The sequence below is a fragment of the Rutidosis leptorrhynchoides genome, chromosome 3 (genome assembly GCF_046630445.1).
Source record: "Rutidosis leptorrhynchoides isolate AG116_Rl617_1_P2 chromosome 3, CSIRO_AGI_Rlap_v1, whole genome shotgun sequence".
NCBI classification, from domain to species: Eukaryota; Viridiplantae; Streptophyta; class Magnoliopsida; order Asterales; family Asteraceae; genus Rutidosis; species Rutidosis leptorrhynchoides.
In genome coordinates this window covers 97,627,659-97,649,282 of record NC_092335.1, presented here as the reverse complement: position 1 = coordinate 97,649,282, position 21,624 = coordinate 97,627,659, and the positions used below count along the sequence as shown (strand labels likewise).

At 32.1% G+C, this 21,624-nt stretch overlaps 3 protein-coding genes across 3 annotated transcripts; 2 read left to right on the top strand and 1 right to left on the bottom strand.

Annotated features, from left to right (window-relative positions):
- Positions 1 to 7,972: 7,972 nt before the first annotated feature.
- Positions 7,973 to 9,098, top strand: LOC139900225 (uncharacterized). Its single transcript, XM_071883016.1, has 2 exons — positions 7,973 to 8,602; positions 9,084 to 9,098. The coding sequence occupies exons 1-2, from the start codon at positions 7,973 to 7,975 to the stop codon at positions 9,096 to 9,098; spliced, it is 645 nt and encodes a 214-aa protein (XP_071739117.1).
- An 87-nt stretch (positions 9,099 to 9,185) lies between these two features.
- Positions 9,186 to 10,153, top strand: LOC139900224 (lipid phosphate phosphatase epsilon 2, chloroplastic-like). The gene is made up of 4 exons (XM_071883015.1): positions 9,186 to 9,383; positions 9,518 to 9,743; positions 9,843 to 9,916; positions 10,010 to 10,153. Exons 1-4 carry the CDS (start codon positions 9,231 to 9,233, stop codon positions 10,151 to 10,153), a joined length of 597 nt encoding a protein of 198 aa, XP_071739116.1. The 5' UTR covers positions 9,186 to 9,230.
- An 8,645-nt stretch (positions 10,154 to 18,798) lies between these two features.
- Positions 18,799 to 21,204, bottom strand: LOC139896541 (putative pentatricopeptide repeat-containing protein At3g47840). Its single transcript, XM_071879191.1, has one exon. The coding sequence runs from the start codon at positions 21,036 to 21,038 to the stop codon at positions 18,867 to 18,869; it is 2,172 nt and encodes a 723-aa protein (XP_071735292.1). The 5' UTR covers positions 21,039 to 21,204; the 3' UTR covers positions 18,799 to 18,866.
- Positions 21,205 to 21,624: the final 420 nt, after the last annotated feature.

The following is a 21,624-nucleotide window of genomic DNA, read 5'->3' as shown; positions in this document are numbered from 1 at the left end:
TTTTATTGATAGTTGAAAACTAAAATATAAATTACACAAACGATAACTACTCCTTTATATAGAGGAGTTTTACACACTTGGACTACATTATTGCTATACTACACAGTAACACTACATTATTACTCTATTATACAGTAACCTATTACATAGTACTACATACTATTTACATTATTGAGCGTAAACACTACTTTAATTATATTACATTACTGCTCTCCTTATCTTCTAGGAAAACTTCAAATGAGCTGTCGTCCTTATCTGATTACTTTGCTGATGAGCTGTCGCTTATACAGTAATTACATTTATGATGTCCTACGCCTTGAATTAATTCACAAATTCTTTTTCTTGCAAGTTCTGGAATCTTCATGCTTTCGTGTAGATCAATAATGGGTCTTTCGAATGCTGCTATTGCTTTGTCTTGGGCTTCAGTCATCATTTTTCTTGGGCTATTGCTGTATACCAACATTGTTGGGCTCTTGTAATTAAGTCTTGAACTGGGTTGGATTTTTTGTGAATGTTCACAAAGTCCTTTGTAATTCATTATGTAGTTGGCCATTATTTTTTCTGGGCTTATTTTCTTGTCTTCAATTTGTGGAATTGGTGAATAGTTTTCGTTGCTAATTCCTAATTTGTGACAACCCGAAAATTTTCAACCAAATTTAAACTTTATCTTTATATTATTCCGACACGATAAGCAAAGTTTGTTAAGTTAAATCTCAAGAATTTTAAATTGTGTTCATACATTCATTATAACCTCGAACAAATTCCGACGATTCACGAACCGTTATATATAAATAAATATGTATATATATGTATATATATATTATTACTTGAGAATATTAATAAAGTATTAAACGTATAATACTTTACATGAACGTATTTGTTTCAATATGTTTATCGATGGAATTAGAAGATAATATCAAATGATTGATTTATCAGATACATTATGATATGATTACGGGTCTATGTTATGAGGTCCACTGTAATTTAAGAAATCTATTCTTTTTGACAACATTCGGAAAATGGTAAAGTGATTTATAAGTAAGAACGTGAAGTGTAAATAACTTAGATGTTGGATATCGACAAGTTAAGTAACTCGACATTTTTTATTAAGATGATTTCATACGTTTATTTAACCTTTGAACTTTATCCCATGCTTCACCAACAAACTGTAATTTAAAAACTTGAAACCTATTATGAATATATATGATTCTACTTTTCTAAAACATTTTATGATATAACGATTTCTATTATTTTAACCTTTAAAAAAATGATTCTTAAAAATATATTTGGTTTTGGAAAACAAAATTATTATATTTATTTGATTTAGTTTCAAACGTACAAAAATGTTTTCAGTATAAAAAGAACTTTATTATTAAAACGTATATAACTTTTATAAATATCTAGAACCACTTTTGACAACTCATTACTTAACCAGTATGATAAAGATAACGATATTTATATTTTATTTTATTAAATATATATAACGATTTAAATTAATATTATATATATTTATACGCGTATTATACGTATATAGTTTTATACTTTTACTATACTTAAACTTTACCTTTACTTTATTTTTACTTTACTTTAACTTTAATAATTCACTTTAATAATTCTTACTTTAATAATTCACTTTAATAATTCATACTTTAATAATTCACTTTACTAATTCATACTTTAATAATTCACTTTAATAATTCATACTTTAATAATTCAATTTAATAATTCATACTTTAATAATTCACTTTAATAATTTAAAAATCTATTATAAATAGAATTCAATAGGTTTCATTATTTCATAGAAACTTGAAAATATTTTTCTCTAAACTCTCTCAATCGATTTACATATATATATTTACTCCGTATTATTTCAAGATATTATTAGTATACATAAAATATTACGTCAGAGTGCTGTCCGAGTGATTTCAAAATTGTTTTTCGAGTGGGATTGGGTTAAGGAAATTATGGGTTATAGCTATGGAGGTGATTGGGTATGGTTCATGGGTATGCTCGTGAGGTCAATATAGTGTTTATCATCTCCGTTGCGTCTACGTACCTTTTCTGCAATATTGAATCTCAATATTGATACGTGAGTACTCATAATTTAACTTTTACATACTAATAGTGTATCCCTGACTAGTGCTCGAGTATATAGGATTATGCATGTTTGTACTTTTGATATTGCCTTTAGTTAGGTTATGTTGAATCCTGAATTAGTTATATATGCGACTGAGATAAGGTATAAGATATGCATGTCGTTGGAAAGCTAGCGAAATATTAAGAACTTTTCATTTAGATATCGAATGATTTCGATGAACGGATTTGAAGTTATAGTCCATCGAATTTTTGTATTATTATTAAAAATGATTATTATTATCGTCGTTATTATCGTCGTTCTAGTTTTATCTTATTATTATTATTATTATCTTTATCAATAAAAGGATTTATCATTAAAAAATTGTTATTTTTTTATTATTACTATCGTTATTATCGTTAAAGTTATAATTAGTATTATTATTATTATTCAATTATTATTATTATTATTATTGGTATTATTATTATTATTATTATCATTATTAATATATATATCATTATTTAAAAATGGTTATTGTTATTGTTAATATTATTATTACTATATTATCATTAAGATAATTATTAGTATTATCGTTAATAATGTTATAGTAACTAACATTATTAATATTAGTGTAATTAAAATAAATATTTGTAACACCTAATTATTTTGATTACTATTATTATCATTATTACGAACACGATATAAAAGACGATTAAAAGCAATTAAACGAAACGATTAGGAAATAATGGGTAAGAGTATCATGATGAAATTAAAATATTATAAGATATTGATTTAGATAAAATTATCTTTCTTATTATTTTTATCATTACTATTATTATTAAAATTATCGTTAGTATTAAAACTATCATTTTAATAAAAATTATCATTTTAATAGAAATGTCATTGTTACTATAAAATATCATTATTATTATTATTTTAAATAGAATTATTATTTTAAAGATAATATTAAAAATTATCGTAAATATTAAAGTTATCATAATTAGAATTATCGTTTTATCATAATGTCATCTTAGTAATTATAAATATTGATATTTTTATAATAATAATTATTATTACAAAATAATACAACTTTTACTTACTATCATTATAGATATTATTTTATCAAATAAATATTTGATACAAACATATTTTACTACGTGTAATAACTTATTTTAATAATACCTATCATATTATCTTTATAATATTAAATGAACCCTATAAATTGTATTACTTAATATATATAAAAGTATATTTTATTATATAAATATAATATAAAATTTTATTTATTAATAAATAAATTATATTATTTACTCTAATAAATCTTTTAAAAATATTTAAAAATATAAAACGACGATATTTAAACTATATATTAATCATGTATAGATTTTTGGAAATTATTTTGAGTCAAATTTACTTTTGTTGACTTTTGCATATTAGTCTCGAGCATTAGGATTGTGGTACACTATGACTTGACCTAATTTGTTAGACAAATATTGACCAACACATAAATATATATAATTAATTTAGGTTCGTGAATCCGAGGCCAACCTTGCACTTGTTCAATGACGTTATATGTATTTTTACTACGAAATACAGTATGGTGAGTTTCATTATTCCCTTTTTAAATGTTTTTGCAATATATATTTTTGGGACTGAGAATACATGTGCTGCTTTTATAAATGTTTTACGAAATAGACACAAGTGATCGAAACTACATTCTATGGTTGGATTATTAAACCGAATATGCCCCTTTTAGTCTGGTAATCTAAGAATTAGGGAACAGACACCCTAATTGATGCGAACTCTAAAGATAGATCTATTGGGCCTAACAAACCCCATCCAAAGTACCGGATGCTTTAGTACTTCGAAATTTATATCATGTCCGAAGGAGGATCCCGGAATGATAGGGGATATTCTTATATGTATCTAGTTAATGTCGGTTACCAGGTGTTCACCATATGAATGATTATTTTTGTCTCTATGCATGGGACGTATATTTATGAGAACTGTAAATGAAATTCTTGTGGTCTATTAAAATGATGGAAATAAATGATTATGATAAACTAATGAACTCACCAACCTTTTGGTTGACACTTTAAAGCATGTTTATTCTCAGGTGTTAAAGAAATCTTCCGCTGTGCATTTGCTCATTTTAAAGATATTACTTGGAGTCTTTCATAGCATATTTCGAAGAACGTTGCATTCGAGTCATTGAGTTCATCAAAGATTATTATTAAATTAATTTATAGTTGGATAGTGGATATTATGAAATGGTATGCATGCCTGTCAATTTTTGATGTAAAGAAAGATTGTCTTTTAAAAACTAATACAATGTTTGTAAAATGTATCATATAGAGGTCAAATACCTCGCAATGTAATCAACTATTGTGAATCGTTTATAATGTATATGAACGGGTCCTTTCATAATTTGACAATTGCGAAGCTTACTTGTTGTAGCTTCTCCCCCTCAAAAAGTGGATAGATATTATAGGTTTTCAAGAAAATGGATCTCTCTTTAGCTATTTTTTATGCGTACTGATGAAGTGCTTGTCTGAAATATTCGGGAAAAAAATCCGAACATTGAGTTTATTTTTTCCTTTTTTGTGTAGATACAATCCGTGAGTCCTAGGCTAAAATATTCATATACCGTTAGCGATGAGGCTTCTGGTAGTATAATTGCTTTTGGTCCATAGGTAATATTTTCTTTTGGGTAGAATGATAGATTTTTGAATTTTTCTTCATAGTTGACAAGGGTATTGTAGCAGTGAATAAATTTTTCTTTTGTAATGGATTTGATTTTTTCTATTTCTTGTGCTGAGGGTATGGTGGATATTGTTGGTTGTAATTTTGTCATAACTAACATGTTTCTTGATGATGATGGTTTGTAATCTGGGCTAATTGGTTTTTGGGTAATGGTTAAATATGAGGTTGATTCTTGAAAGGCTTTCTTTGCTTCTTCAATTGTTGCATATGACTTATGGATGACTCCTGAATGGTTTTGTACATGTATTGCTGCTTTTGACCAATCGTCGTAGATTCCTTTCATTGGTCCTGTAAAAATGACATAATATTTTTTCTTGAATGATTCATTTCTTTCGGGTTGGTCTCCTTTGAGTGTTGCTAATACTGCTCTTAGTCCTTGAATTTTCTTGTTTGTTCCTTCAACTTTCTTTTATTCTTCTTGAATTTGAGCTTCAATTATTTTTATTGCTTCCATTCTCTTGTTAATGAATCTGCTAGTGAACTGTCTTCTGACTTTATGTATTGACACCTGAATGGATACTGAATTAACTCCATTTGCCAACGAATTAGTCTTCCTTGATTATAATTTGCCTTAAATTTATAATTTATAAATCCAGTAACATATTTTGAATCAGTTCTTAACACAAATTCTTTTGGTAATAAATCAATTCGCCACTTTCGGACTGGTCTTAAAACTGCAAGAGTTTCAAGTTCATGTATTGGATATTTTTGTTCTGTGGTGGAAAAGGTTCCACTGATATATTTACAAATTTTTTCGTCCTTCAATCGTTTTGTATTTAGATCAGAGATCTTATAGTACTGTGAGGGTACTGCAGTCATAACTGCTCCCCATGCTTCAATAGATGCATCAGTATATATAATAAGTAATTCGTCTTTCGATGGGTTATGTAAAACGGGTAGATCCTTACATAAGTCTTTCAATGTTTGTATTTCAATGGTATCTTCCTCTTTCCATTGCCAAGGTATTTTTTCTGAAAGTTTATTTTGAAGTTTTTTGCGATAACGCGCTAGATTTTTTAGAAATCCTTGTTCTGATATATAATTTAAGTTTCCTAAAAATCTTTGTAATTGCTTTTTATTTTCCATTTTATCAGGAAAACTTTGTAGTTTTTCTAAAATATGTGGTTGGAGTTTTAATTCTCCTTTCTTTTCGATTTGCAAGCCAAGAAAATTTATTTCTTGTTTTGCTAATACGGCTTTTTCTTTTAAAATAATTATCCCTATCTCCTTACATCTTTGTAAAATTGTTTTTGATTTTTCGTAATGGTCTTGTTCATCTTTATTAGTAAAAATAATTATATTATCAATATATGCAAGACTATAATCTTCGAATCCTTGAAGATTTGTATCCATAAATCGTTGGTAAATTCCTGGTGCTTGTTTTAATCCAAAGGGTAATACTGTAAATTGATAATGTTTTTGGGGTGGACAACTAAAAGCTGTTAATTTTTTTGTTTCTTCTGTTAATTTAATTTGCCAATATCCCGACTTTGCGTCTAAAGTACTAAACCATTTATTATCTTTTAGTTTTGATAAAATGTAATCTTTCCTTGGTAATTTATATGCATCTCCTTCTGTAGCATCATTCATCTTTTTATAATTTATTACCATTCTTCGTTTTCTCCTTTTTAGTTCATTATGATTTTCAACATAAAAAGCTGGTGCTGAATGTGGTGATTTACTAGGTTCAATTACTCCTATATCTAATAATTTTTTACATTCTTCTTGAAATTCTTTTACATCTCATTCAGAATAAGGGATATTGTTTGGGATATTAATTTCTTTATTTGGATCTTTCAATTTTATTTCTACTACAAGTTGTATTTTTTTTTGATTTTATCAAGTGGGTTAGAGCTTGATATTTGATCTAAAAGTAGTTCTACTTCTTTTTCTTGTAATAGTGTAAAAAGTTTAATTGTGATATTCCTAAATATCTCCCCTCTTTGAAGTTTTAAATGATGGTATATAGGTATTTTGACCGTTTCTGCTTTTTGGTTTGAATTTGGTAATATTGGGCATCGTAAGGTAATATGATTTAAATATTGTGTAAATGGCATATATAGTCTTAAGAAATTATTTCCTATGATCATAGATATACCTGTGTCTTGTTGATATAATGATGGTAAAGGAAATATTTTTCCTTCGATTATAACTCTAGATAATATACAAATCTTTTTTAATTCTAGAATCTTTTTATCGGCTATTTGAATTTTTAATGGTTTCTTTAAATTTTTCCATTTATTATTAGGTATTAGATTTGGTGCTCCAATACATATTGATGCTCCCGAATCTACATATGCTAATACTTGTTTATCAAATATCTTTACTTTTATATATGTAGCGTTTGGATTTTCTTTATTCATCGTTAGATAAACTGACCTCTGAGCTAAATTCCTGAGCCTAATCCTGGTATCAGAGCATAGGAAGCACGATTCTCTCTACCTCTAAACTGACCTCTGAGCTAAATTCCCGAGCCTAATCCTGGTATAAGAACATAGGAAGCACGATTCTCTCGCTGGGGAGGAAGAAGAGTGAAAAATATTAAAAAACTAACGTTTAAAATGACTATATCACAAGAAGTTGAAAAATTAAAAATATTTACAGAAGACTATCTAAACAAGATTGAAGAAATATCTACAAGATTAAGAAATCCTGAAACAGAATACTGAAAACAATTGCCAAAAGAATATAAAGAAAACAATTGTTATTCCGAAAAATTTATATATGGAAAGGTATTGTCATACAAAGACGTACAAATAAACCAACAATTCGAAGAGTGTTTGACACATACTAACAATTTTCCTCACCTATATCATACAATGAATCCTCAACTAAATAATATAACAGATATGTTACAATATCTAATAAATTATATAGGATGCTATAAGCAACAAACTCTAAATAATACAATAAAGGATATTGATAATATAATAAAGGAAATGATAAAAAATAAAAAATAAAACAGAACAAAAAGAATTAGTTCCAATAAATAATGATAAAATACAAGATATTATAAATCAACTTAATAATCTTAAGAAAAATGAATGTAAATGTATAACAAAGAAGAAATAGTAGAATTATTAAGAGAAAGACAAGTTCAAAAACTTTCGCTAGAGAAACCCTATAAAATATAAAATGGAAGAAATACAATCGATGATGAAACAATTATCAATAATACAAAGAGAAATAAATAGTTCAACAGAATTAGCTAACCCAATAAATATAGAAAACGAAAAAGTAATATTTGAAATAGATTCGGATAATGACAATAATCCAGTTTTTCCTGAAGTGAAAAATGAAGAAGGATCAACTTCAAATCCACATACAAATTACACACCATCAAAAAGAGATTATCCCAATACATCTCTAGAATCAGATGAATATGCATACAGACAAGGATATTATAAAAGAAAAGGAAAATGGAAAACAGAACCACCTAATGGATTTAAATTATCACAAGCAACATTAGGAGTAGATAATATTCTAGATTTAGATTGTGTAATAGATCCTAGAAAAATACTTCAAGAATGGAGTAATAGACTTCATCTAAACATACTAATAAACCCAGAATTAAGAAGAATGACTGCAGTAGATTCTTGGAATTATGTAATGTATAAAACAAAAGGAAACGTATTTAATTATTTATCGGGAATAACGGAAGGAGAAAGAGTAATGTATGTAATAGTAGATGCCATAACTACCACAAAAACTATATCAAAATTAATAGCAACAGAATTCTTAGGATTATCCGAAACTGAAAATCAAGTAATGAAAAATGAAGACGAAATAAAATGGTTTTTGACGCAAATAAAATTATGCGACATTTGTTATTTTGATAACTTTACATGCCAATACTTAAAATATTATTACCAATTAACGAATGAAAGGGATAACCTAACCTATAGAGAAATATTTGTAAATAAAATACCAGCGAGAGAGTTTCTCTTTTATTTTATTTATTTTTTTTTTTTTTAATTGTACAAAGTATTTTATGTTACTTTGGTTTGATTGAAGTTTTGATTTACTTATGTGCTTGTGTCAAGAAGTACCTGGTTTGCTAACTTGGATCCGAGAAGTCGTAAAAATTAAAGTCAAGTCAACGCGTCATGTTAGGCTCCTCTTATGAGACCTCCCAGTTCACTTTTATGTTTCGTTTACATGGATTCCATTCTATTCTATTCTACGTATCCAACTTGGCCAAATCACTTTTATGTTTTGTTTTTGTTTTTTTTATTGGGTGCTTTAGAAAAGCAAAATATAGGGTTATAAATTCACAACAATTACAACTATCCATTTCCATACATCACAAGTATTCTTAAACTGACTGCCTATACAACCTTCTAAAAGCTTAATTTTGCATTCGAGTTTATACGCCTGCATACTGCATAACAAGATGATAATTACGTCGTTTGAGACTCGAGTTGTGGAAGGTAATGAATGTGGAGAAACTTGCGTTTACGCTTTTGAACAGGAAGCTTTTATGGAGAGTAGTGGGGATTCGTATCATCAAACAGCCAATGTCATCCACCTTGTTTTTAACCGTTTGGTAGGTGATCTTGTTTCCAATTTGGCAATATAACAATTGTACTTGCTAATTATTATGAGCTGCTTTTTTATAGCTTCAGAGCATTGTTTTGTATAAATTCATTATTATGGGTTGCTTCTTACTTTTGAGTGCAGAGTATCTGGTTTATTGCTGCAACTTATGGTGGAGTTATTCTTTTAAGGCAAGATGATTTAGCACTGTGGGCTGTTGTAGGTTCTGTTTTGAACGTTGTATTATCGATCATACTGAAACACATTATAAACCAGGAGCGACCCTATTCCGACGTGTATTCTGGCCCTGGAATGCCGTCTACACATGCCCAATCGATATCGTTTGCAGCCGTGTTCATCATTCTTTCAAGTAACCATCTTTATCTCTACTTTTTATTATTTTTCTGTTCATAAACTAAAAAAACTTGATATTTCTAATACTAATTAAGCTGTTTATGCTTATTGACAGTCACCGAATGGCTAGAAGTGAACGGGCTTTCTGTTATTCTTAGTGGAGTAGTTATCGCAGTTGGGGTATATTTGGTACGTACGAGTGTCAAATAATCACTTTATCCACATCAATACTTATTCAAATGTGGTTTTAATTAAAATATCCAACAATTTGATTTCATGCAGTCATGGCTACGGGTACTACTAGGCTATCACACTACCGGCCAAGTGGTTGCGGGCACAGTCGTGGGGTCCATTTTCTTCGTATTATGGTTCTGCACATGCGATGAAATGCTTCTAAAGACACATTACTTATGCTTGTCAAATTAGATTTTCCTATTTGGCACTAATTTTTTATATTCTTTGTTAATAAAGAAATGAACAATGATGTCTGTAAATGTTGGAGTATGATACAAATTCAAAGCGAGCGGAAGCATTTTTAAAACTTTACAAAATCATACTCTTTCACGGATCATTGTACAAAACTTTAGTAAACAAAACAAATTAACGAAACTGAACAAGAGAAGATTAGAATACAACCTTTGTAGCCCTTTTGAAGATCGAATTTGAAAACCCAAAGAAGAGTTCCTCTAAACGGTAGACACCCAAAGTTCCAACCTTGCTTCGATCTATACCTTCTACTTAACGGATCTTTTCTTTTCCTTATTTTCACCAAAACCCGAACCCAATTATAAAGTATTTTGGTTACTTGAAAATGAGAAAGAGAAATAGCATTTTGTACGTGTGTTTTTGTATCTCAAGTTACATCTATATTTTCAATACCAAGACTTGGTATTATATAGAATAAAATTGATACATATAATACAAATATAAAAATTTGGAAAGATTTTAAAAGATTTGCAAAATCAAATCTTTATATAAAATAAGATTTACAAATCAAATCAAATCTTATTTATATCAAATCAAATCTTATATATTATATAAAATATGATTATAGTACAAATCTTTATATAAAATAAGATTTACAAATCAAATCAAATCTTATTTATATCAAATCAAATCTTATATATTTAGATTTGTAAATATATGTACACACATAAAAAAAACTTACTTAATTTATTAAACCATTAACTAATGATTAATAAATTAATTTCCGATTAGAAGGTATATCAAACAATTTACGATTGGCCTTTGTGTGTGACCGAATAGGATAAATGGACTTTTATTATTTAATGTCATGGGCATATCTTCGGAATATATGTACCACGGTCAAACCACGATCGAACCGTAGCCAACCCGAGAACATATTTCTAACAGACTCCCACTTGCACTGACATTAATAATATTGGCCTGTCTTAAAAGACACACCGTGTGTAACAACTAGTCTGCTACGTTACACTCCTATATTTTGATTTATATCAGTCATCCTTTTGTTCAAGATATCTATATGAACTTGTGACATGGTTAAGTGTCAATCATCATCGTTCAAGATTATGTTTCCCGATAGAGATTTGTGGTGATCAAATAGACTGCTATTGCATCAATTCAGTCGTAGCATGGCCATGCATTTAATGCAGCACAAATCAACGAGGGGCCCAGAGATATCGCTTCAACTTGCTATGAGAAGAAGGAACAAATTGCTTCAACTGTATAGACATCCACCACATCCCATATTGTACCTGATCTGCACCCTTATGACTGGCATTTACGCACAGCGTTAAATACAGGTCAAAGTAGAATATAGTTTGTGTCAGGATTCCTCATACATATCCACTCTAGGATAAATGATATTGCCATCTTAGAGCTTACTTGTGACTTAAAACCATGAAGTAATGTCTAAGTGTGGTCATTCCAGAACCTTGAATCAACTATCAAGTTCCTCATGAATGTAGTTTCATATAAGCCTATATTACTACACTTCATAGCAGCCTTAATTCAATTCTCTCTTCCTTAGAGAATGATCGACTGTGGAAGTTTATGAAATAATATTCATTGGAAGTTAAAACATGCAAAATGAAACATGGCAATATACAATGAAATGATCGCATCGTGCGTATAATATAATCTCAATATATTAATCATCAGATCAATTGCAACATATATTATTGCCCAATGTTTAAAGTTTCAAACTTAACATAATAAATACAATCAAACTTTATCATCGATGACACGAATGCCAATAGACATGCTATGAGCATCATGCTTAGTCTGTGGCAAAGGCTTGGTGAAAGGATCAGCCAAGTTCTTAGTCGTGTCTACTCTACTTAATAATATGTCATTTTCTGCTACAAGTTGACGGATGTAATGGTACTTTCTGAGTATGTGCCGTGTGCGCTTTTGTGACCTCGGTTCTTGAGCCAAGACAACCGCACTCACATTGTCGCAGAAAATCTCAACAGGATCATGGATTGTAGGAACCACTCCTAGATCCCCGATGAATTTCTTTATCCACATGGCCTCTTTAGCAGCTTCATTTACCGCTATATACTCGGCTTCTGTCGTAGAATCAGCAATAGTACTTTGCTTGCCACTTCTCCATGTGACGGCTCCACCGTTCAACATAAATACAAATCCTGATTGTGAAGAGCAATCATCTCTATCTGATTGGAAACTAGCGTCTGAGTATCCTTTGACGCTCAGCTCGTCATTCCCACCATAGACCAAGAACATCTCTTTAGTCCTCCTAAGATTCTTTAGAATGTTCTTGACTGCTATCCAATGAGCTTCACCAGGATTGGCCTGATAACGACTAGTCATGCTTAGTGCATACGACACGTCAGGCCTAGTGCATATCATCGCATACATGATCGATCCTATAGCTGAAGCATATGGAGTCCGACTCATGGTAGCCGATTCCAAGTCAGAATTAGGACATTGAGACTTGCTCAATATCATTCCAGGGTTCATAGGAACGCACCCTTTCTTGGAGTTATGCATACCGAATTTCTTCAGTATCTTATCTATATATGCACTTTGGTTTAGCCCAATTAATCTCCTTGACCTATCTCGATAGATCTTTATACCCAAAATATATGATGCATCTCCTATGTCTTTCATGGAGAAACATTTCCCTAGCCAAGCTTTGACATCTTTCAATGTCGGGATATCGTTTCCCATGAGTAATATGTCATCGACATATAGTACAAGGAAGACTACAACACTCCCACTAGACCTAACATAGACACATGGCTCATCTTCGCCTCTAATAAAACCAAATTCTTTGATCTTCTCATTAAAGCAAAGATTCCAGGTACGAGAAGCTTGTTTAAGTCCATAAATGGACCTTTGAAGCTTGCACACACTATTAGGATACTTAGGATGTACATAACCCTCAGGTTGTGTCATAAACACATCCTCTGTTAGTTTACCATTAAGGAAAGCTGTTTTTACATCCATTTGCCATATCTCATAGTCATAAAATGCAGCTATGGCAAGAAGTATTCTAATAGATTTCAACATAGCTACTGGTGAAAAAGTTTCATCATAGTCTACACCATATTGTTGCGTGTAACCCTTAGCCACCAGTCTGGCTTTGAATGTGTGTACATTTCCATCCATATCGGTCTTCTTCTTGAAGACCCACTTACACCCAATGGTTTTAATACCTGGTATATGATCAATCAAGGTCCAAACTTGATTATCATGCATGGATTGGATCTCGTTGTCCATAGCCTCCTTCCATTTGGCAGACTCGGGGCCTGTCATCGCTTCCTGATAGGTAATAGGTTCATCAGAATCTATATTTTCGTCATCACCCTCAAATATGTGTAAACTATATTTCTTTGGTGTTCGACGCACTCTATCAGATCTACGTATGGGTGGTGGCTGTAGGTCAGTTTCTCTTTCAATTGCAGGCTCGTCGACCTCTTGAGGAGAATCGGTTCCAATATCGGTTTCCATGTCGGTTGATTCTTGAATTTCTTCAAGGTCAATTTTGCTCCCACTGGTTCCTTTCGATATGAGATCCTTTTCAAGGAAGACTCCCCTTCGAGACACAAAGACTTTGTTCTCAGTAGGGTTGTAAAACAAATATCCAAAAGAATCAGTCGGGTAACCAACAAATAAACACTTTTCAGATATGGGTTCAAGTTTATCTTGAGCTTCACGACGAACGTAAGCCTCACAACCCCAGATTCTTAGATATGAGAGAGACACAGTTTTACCATGCCATATCTCATAAGGTGTTTTGGAAACTTTCTTGGTTGGGATGAGGTTAAGGATCCTTGCGGCAGTTTGTAGGGCGTAACCCTAAAAACTGATTGGAAGCATTGTGCGGCTCATCATGGATCGAACCATATCAAGTAATGTTCGATTCATCCTTTCAGCCACACCATTATGTTGTGGTGTTCTAGGAGGAGCTAATTGTGAGATTATCCCACAACCCCGTAGATGATCACGAAATTCATCATTAAGATATTCACCACCTCTATCAGATCGGAGAATCTTAATTCTTTTGTTCAGTTGATTTTCTACTTCGTTTTGGTATGCCTTGAACACTCCAAAAGTTTCAGACTTTTGTTTAATTAAATAAACATAGCCATATCTACTGAAGTCATCAGTAAATGTAACGAAGTATCGTTCCTTGTGTCTAGTAGGCGATCTGAAAGGACCGTACACATCAGTGTGTACCAACCCCAACAGATCCTTTGCCCGTTCACAGCTTCCTGTGAAAGGTGCCTTTGTCATTTTTCCTGATAAGCAAGATTCGCATTCATCATACGATATTATATCAAATGATTCTAGAATTCCATCTGACTGGAGTTTGGCTATGCGTTTCTTTTTTATGTGGCCTAAACGACAATGCCATAGATACGTTTTATCCAAAACATCTTTGGATGAATCAACATTGTAGATTGAACTATCATTTAGCTTTGCTGTGGTTTCTAAGATGCCTTTACAAGGACTAGCCTTGAAATAAAACATCCCATTTTTGTGAACAAGTATTGATCCATTATCAAAACTAAAATTAAAACCATCATTAAATAAAGCATCAAAAGATATAATGTTTCTTGCCATTTCGGCACTGTAGCAAACATTAGATAAAACAATACATAAACCAGAATCAAAAGAAAGCTTGTATTCTCCAATCATGTCAACAGAGGCAACATTCTTATTCCCCATGATTAGATTAAGCTCCCCGGTCTTCAGCTTCCTACTTCTTGTGAGTCCCTGCACATTTGTACAAATGTGAGTACCACATCCCGTGTCCAATACCCAGGAATTAGAAATAGTAGTATTGTTTAGTTCAATCATGAACAAACCTGAAGGTACGGCGACTCCCTTAGCCCGTAGTTCATTAAGTTACTTCAAGTACTTAGTACAATTGCGCCTCCAATGTCCTTTATCCCCACAATGAAAGCATATTGCTTCTTCAGGAGACTTGGTTTGCGGGATCTTTGAAGTAGAAGAGTTAGCAATGCCCTTAGGTTTAGGTTTGAAGTTGGACGTGCCAACCTTACCCTTGCCCTTGTTCTTGCCCTTTGCTTTGTTTTTCTTCTTCTTAATCCCACCTTCACGAATGGCTAGAACGGTAGTTGCTGGTTTAGCTTTGGCCATGTTAGCCTCAGCGGTTTTTAACATGCCATGGAGCTCCATGATTGCTTTCTCCATATTGTTCATATTATAGTTCATAATGAATCCTTCATATGCACTAGTCAGCGAGTTCAGGATAAAATCCGTTGCAAGCTCCTGACTTATGGAAAAACCAAGGCGCTCCAACCGGTCTATGTACCCTTTCATTTGTAGTACATGGACACTAACACTACTTCCCGTTGCCATTTTGCATGATACGAGAGCTTTCACGGTGTCAAACATTTCTTGCTTTGCTTGTTGTTGGAACATATCCTTGAGTTGGTTAAGCATGTCATATGACCCTAAGCTCTCCATGCCCTTTTGGAGCCCTGGAGACATGGTCGCCAACATCAAGCATGCTACCTCATTAGACTCGGAACGCCGTTTTTCAAACTCGTCCCTAGCCGCTTGAGTAGCTCTCGATCCGGGTTCTGCCGGTAAGGGTTCCTCAATAGCCCTGATCTTTCCTTCCATCCTAAGAGCAATTCTTAGGTTGCGAAGCCAGTCCATGTAGTTCAAACCCGTAAGCTTGTCCTTTTCGAGGAGCCCTTTAAGACAGAAATTAGTGATTGATGACGGAGTAGGATTTGTGTTTGTTGCAGACATCTGTCATATTTTTATTTTTAAAGTAAGTTGTATTAGTTAGTTTGATATGTTTAAACCTTGTTAAGATAATTACCCAAGTGTGTTTAATATTCAAACAATTATAATTAACAAGGCTAAGATCCATATTTCACTTATGTTAACGACGGGTTCGCCGCGGATCGCCAACCATAAGCTATTTAGGTAGGTAACTATATTGCCAATTTCATCCATTATGAAATTCTTAGGTTTGCGGGATTTAGTGATAATCAATTATTTCACTTGGCATGTTTAATCCCTTCTACGCTAATCCTTCCTCGTGACGGGTTTGCCGCAAACCACGATTTCAGATTGTAAACCGTCCGTGATAGATACACATGAAATCCGGCCCAAGACTCTCGGGTATCGCGAAATTCACCTCACCTTTCCCAACACCCAATTAAAGTCCGGCCCAAGACTCTCGGGTATCGCGAACTCTAACAGGTAGAAGGTTCGGATGTGTGTACTACTCATGGATAGCGTAAAGTTTACATTTAAAACGGGTTTTTGTTTTCTTTTAGCAAAAGTAGTTTACACCATTTTAAAACATTTGCTAATTATGTATTGCGTGTTGCGTTTGTTAAACTAATTTTAACCAAACCGTTTTATATGATTATTGTCCCTTTTGTTTTTTTTTTTAAACATTTTCTAGCTAGCATGGCATAGACAAATAATAAAACAATAATAATCATGACACGCAATTATCGGTAGTATGCCTCGAGTCCTATGCGTTTTTCCGGTGAGCCAACACACGGAAAAACATGGTCAACTAGGGACATAATCTTGTGTGAGAATTGGCTCCCACTAAAACCGCCATCTCCATTATATGCTCGGATGGGCCGCCTTGTGAACATCGTCTTCTTGATTTCAATCTTGGTTGCATTATCTTACAAAATAACTATTCTATTTTCTATACTATTACAAATACAATATAAATAGAAAGACGACATGCAAGTCGTTTAATAAATTATTACATTCATCCCGAATAAATAATAAATTAAATCATACAACCAAACATCCACACAGGGGTCTTATTGAGGCAAATACTACCGATTTCATACAACAATCACATACATAACAAATGGAGTGCCAACCGTCCATTTTCATATAACATGTTTCGATAAGGATTGATTTAAACAACACTTAATGGCACTTATAATATTTAATCCTTGTTTACATAACATATGTATGTAAACCCACTTCATATTTTGTAAGTATGGTTTTCATGCCAAAACCATCCAAATAAACATATTAAATGAATCAAAACATGTTGGAGATTTATTCACCTTACCAAAGCATAAAGTCTAAAATTAATAATTTTAATTTTCTCATTTCATGTAAAACATGAAAAGAATTCATGTACTTTATTTTCCTAAACATTGAATCTTTAATAGTCAACATGCAAGTTACCATTAAAATTTTCGAATTTTGGCAGATTCATACATGTAACTTTAAATGGTCATATCTTACTCATTTCTAATCCGTTTTCGATGAATTTTTTTTTTTTTCAAATTTAAGTTCTTTCAGTTAGCTTTCAAATGCAATTGGTCTCATACAATAATATTGAGTTTAAAGCCCCGAAACAGTCCATCAAATACGGACTGTCCAGGCTGAAAAAAATTTCTTAAATGAAAAAAATGAATTTAACCCATTTTACATTTTGCCAAAATCCAAGATTCAAATTAGTATTTAGGAAACATAAAACATAAATTATGATACTTGTTTTGCATGTTTGTTATGCATGATCGTCTCCAAGAATCATGCACAACGCATCCATCAAAACTAAATATCATAAGAAAAGTTTGTTAAAACTTGTACAAGATGGCTCGGATACCACTGTTGGAGTATGATACAAATTCAAAGCGAGCGGAAGCATTTTTAAAACTTTACAAAATCATACTCTTCCACGGATCATTGTACAAAACTTTAGTAAACAAAACAAATTAACGAAACTGAACAAGAGAAGATTAGAATACAACCTTTGTAGCCCTTTTGAAGATCGAATTTGAAAACCCAAAGAAGAGTTCCTCTAAACGGTAGACGCCCAAAGTTCCAATCTTGCTTCGATCTATACCTTCTACTTAACGGATCTTTTCTTTTCCTTATTTCCACCAAAACCCGAACCCAATTATAAAGTATTTTGGTTACTTGAAAATGAGAAAGAGAAATAGCATTTTGTATGTGTGTTTTTGTATCTCAAGTTACATCTATATTTTCAATACCAAGACTTGGTATTATATAGAATAAAATTGATACATATAATACAAATATAAAGATTTGGAAAGATTTTAAAAGATTTGCAAAATCAAATCTTTATATAAAATAAGATTTATAAATCAAATCAAATCTTATTTATATCAAATCAAATCTTATATATTATATAAAATATGATTATAGTACAAATTTTTATATAAAATAAGATTTACAACTCAAAATCAAATCTTATTTATATCAAATCAAATCTTATATATTTAGATTTGTAAGTATATGTACACACATAAAAAAAACTTACTTAATTTATTAAACCATTAACTAATGATTAATAAATTAATTTCCGATTAGAAGGTATATCAAACAATTTACGATTGGCCTTTGTGTGTGACCGAATAGGATAAATGGACTTTTATTATTTAATGTCATGGGCATATCTTCGGAATATATGTACCACGGTTAAACCACGATCGAACCGTAGCCAACCCGAGAACATATTTCTAACAGTAAATACATGAATGAATTATTAATAGCATATGATTTGTTCAAAGAGTTTCATTTGTATTTATGGATCAAAAAAATACAAACTTGATTGAAGCTAACCATATAATGAGAATAAGACCTATAAAATCTAGGGCGAAAACGGTATAAAAAAGAAACTAACACATAAAATTCCAGCTCAATAAACAGAAATCTTACCAGATGCTTCAAACTCGTCGATCTCTGAGTACCCAAATTGCTCGTCGAGTTCATCTATGTTGTAAAGAAACAAATTTTTTGCACTAATGCAAACTTCTTTTGAAGGTAATAACGCCAATACGCGATATATATCTTCCCATTGAGGATGAGTACGATCTCCTGCTGCAAACGCAAACACGTTATCCCTAATCTTAATCCAAGACCAACCAGGTTCCTTAATAACACCTTTTGTTCTCATTAATCTCCTAATTCCAGCTGCTTCTTTCCATTTACCTTTAGCAGAATACAAATTCGCCAACGTAATGTGTGTCGTTGCACACGTGGGGTCCATTTCAAGAATTTTTCTTGCAGCAAGTGCGCCTAATTCTACGTTTCCATGTAATCTACAAGCTCTCAAAAGAGTTGACCAAACAACATCGTCTCCATTATAAGGCATGTCGGTTATCATGTTTACCGCCTCATGAAGTCGCCCGGCTCTACAAAGCAGATCAATCATGCAACCATAATGTTCTTTAGATAAACTTAGTTTGTACTGTGTAATCAGATTAAAGTAATGATAACCAAGGTCAACTAGACCGGCATGGGTACATGCGGTTAAAACACCAATAAAGGTCACTGTATCTGGCCTTAAACCAACCTCAGTTAGCCGCTCAAACAAGTTAATAGCTTGTTGACTCAACCCATGTTCAGCATATCCATTAATCATTGCGGTCCATGATACAATATCATTATGTTTAGCCTCATTAAATAACCTTAAAGATTCTTGAATGCTACCACATTTTGAATACATATTGATCAAACCACTTCGAACCATAGCTGTATGGTTCAAACCAACACTAACGCAATGTGCGTGTAGTTGTTTCCCTTGTTCAAGAATAGCCATATTTCCACACACACTTAACACACTAGCTAATGCAAATTCAGTCGGTTTGGGTCCGTTTTTTCTCATTAATGAAAGGTATTGAAAAGCTGCTTCACCAAAACCGCCTTGAGCGTACCCTCCAATTATAGTACTCCACGAAACAATGTCTCGTTGAGTCATTTCTTGAAAAATGATCGAAGATAAATGCAACTTCCCGCATTTTGAATACATGGTCATGGCTGAATTAGCTACGCACATACAACCATTAAGACCAGTTTTCAACACATGAGCATGAAATTGTTCACACAAATCAATCTTAGCAATATGTGCACAAGCAGATATAACTGCTGCAAAAGTGTACTCATTAGGGCTCACTTCTGATTCCCGCATACGCAAGAACGCTCGAATACACTGGTGAAATTGACCTGTCTGAAGATATGATGTTATAATAGTTGTCCAGGAAACCACGTCTTTGGTCTTAATTTTCTCAAACATGTACAATGCATATTCTCCTTTCCCGCATTTGCTATACATGGTAGTAAGGGCATTTGCCACAAATGAAGTCGAATCAAAACCTTTCTTTAATATTTGTGTATGCATTTCCTTACCAATACGTAACAAACAAGCATCAGCACACGCCTTCAATGTAATAGCCAGCGTGTACGAGTCATAATTCATATTGTTTCTACATAACTCTGCAAAATATGAAATTCCCTCCACGTTCAAACCAGCACGTACCAACCCAGTTATAATCGCGGTCCAAGAAACCACATTCCTTATCGGCATTTCATCAAACACTTTACACCCCTCATTAATTTTCCCAATTTTCATATACATGTCTATAAGAGCACTACCAACAAACACAGAACTCGCAAAATCGGTTTTTACACAATATCCGTGAAGCGATTCTCCTGGTTTTGCACTAAAACTAAGAGCACATGTTTTGAGTGCTGTACTAAGCAAGAAGGGATCCATTTGTTGAGTCGGATCGACCCACATTTTGGAAAATAGTAACCAAGCTTCAGATGAATTAGAAGCCTTCAAATAGCCAGATATGACAGTAATCCATGTGACTCCATCTCTTTGAGGCAATTTATCAAACAGTTGGCGTGCGTCACTCAGCCTACCTGATTTAACAAGCTCTTTTAGCTTATAGTTTACTTCGTACATAGCGGATGAAGTGACATTGTTGAGTGCTTGAACTGGTGGAGGTTTGATTATAGTTTGAGCATAGGCGATGCATGATGTTGTATACGATCTCCTGACACATATTCTCGCTGATATAACCATTGTTTGACAACTTATTCGCCAAACATAATTAAAGAGCGAAAACGACGACGCATTGAAGACGTAAATATTTCGGATGTTGATAGTTTAATCTGCTGGTTGCACCAACAAAAAGTTTATGGTGATTCTGTATGTTAGTTCATATCCTGTGTTCTCATCTGCCTGTCTTTGTAATTTGTATAATGTTGCCTTTTGGTAAACAAAATGTTTTTCGATTTATATTCGCACTATTAGAGTATTTGATGTCTATCTTAATACAGTATAATTAAACAATTAGAGAATGCTAAACATAACTTACTAGATTTATGTTAAGCTTTGTTATAAGTATAATTTCAGTTTTGTTATAAAAGTTAAATTGGATGTTAATTTTATTATTATTATAGATATTGTATAGTAGATTTTTTGAGTATAAATATGTGTGTTATGAGTTTATAAAATACACACTAAATATATTCTCATATTCTCTCTATATACTTATTAGTAGTCTACAGTCAAGAACTAGGCCACTAAAGGTAGTTATAAGCCTACTGAATTATAACACGTTATCAGCACGAAGTGCTCCGTATAATCAAGGTTTATCTAAGCAAGC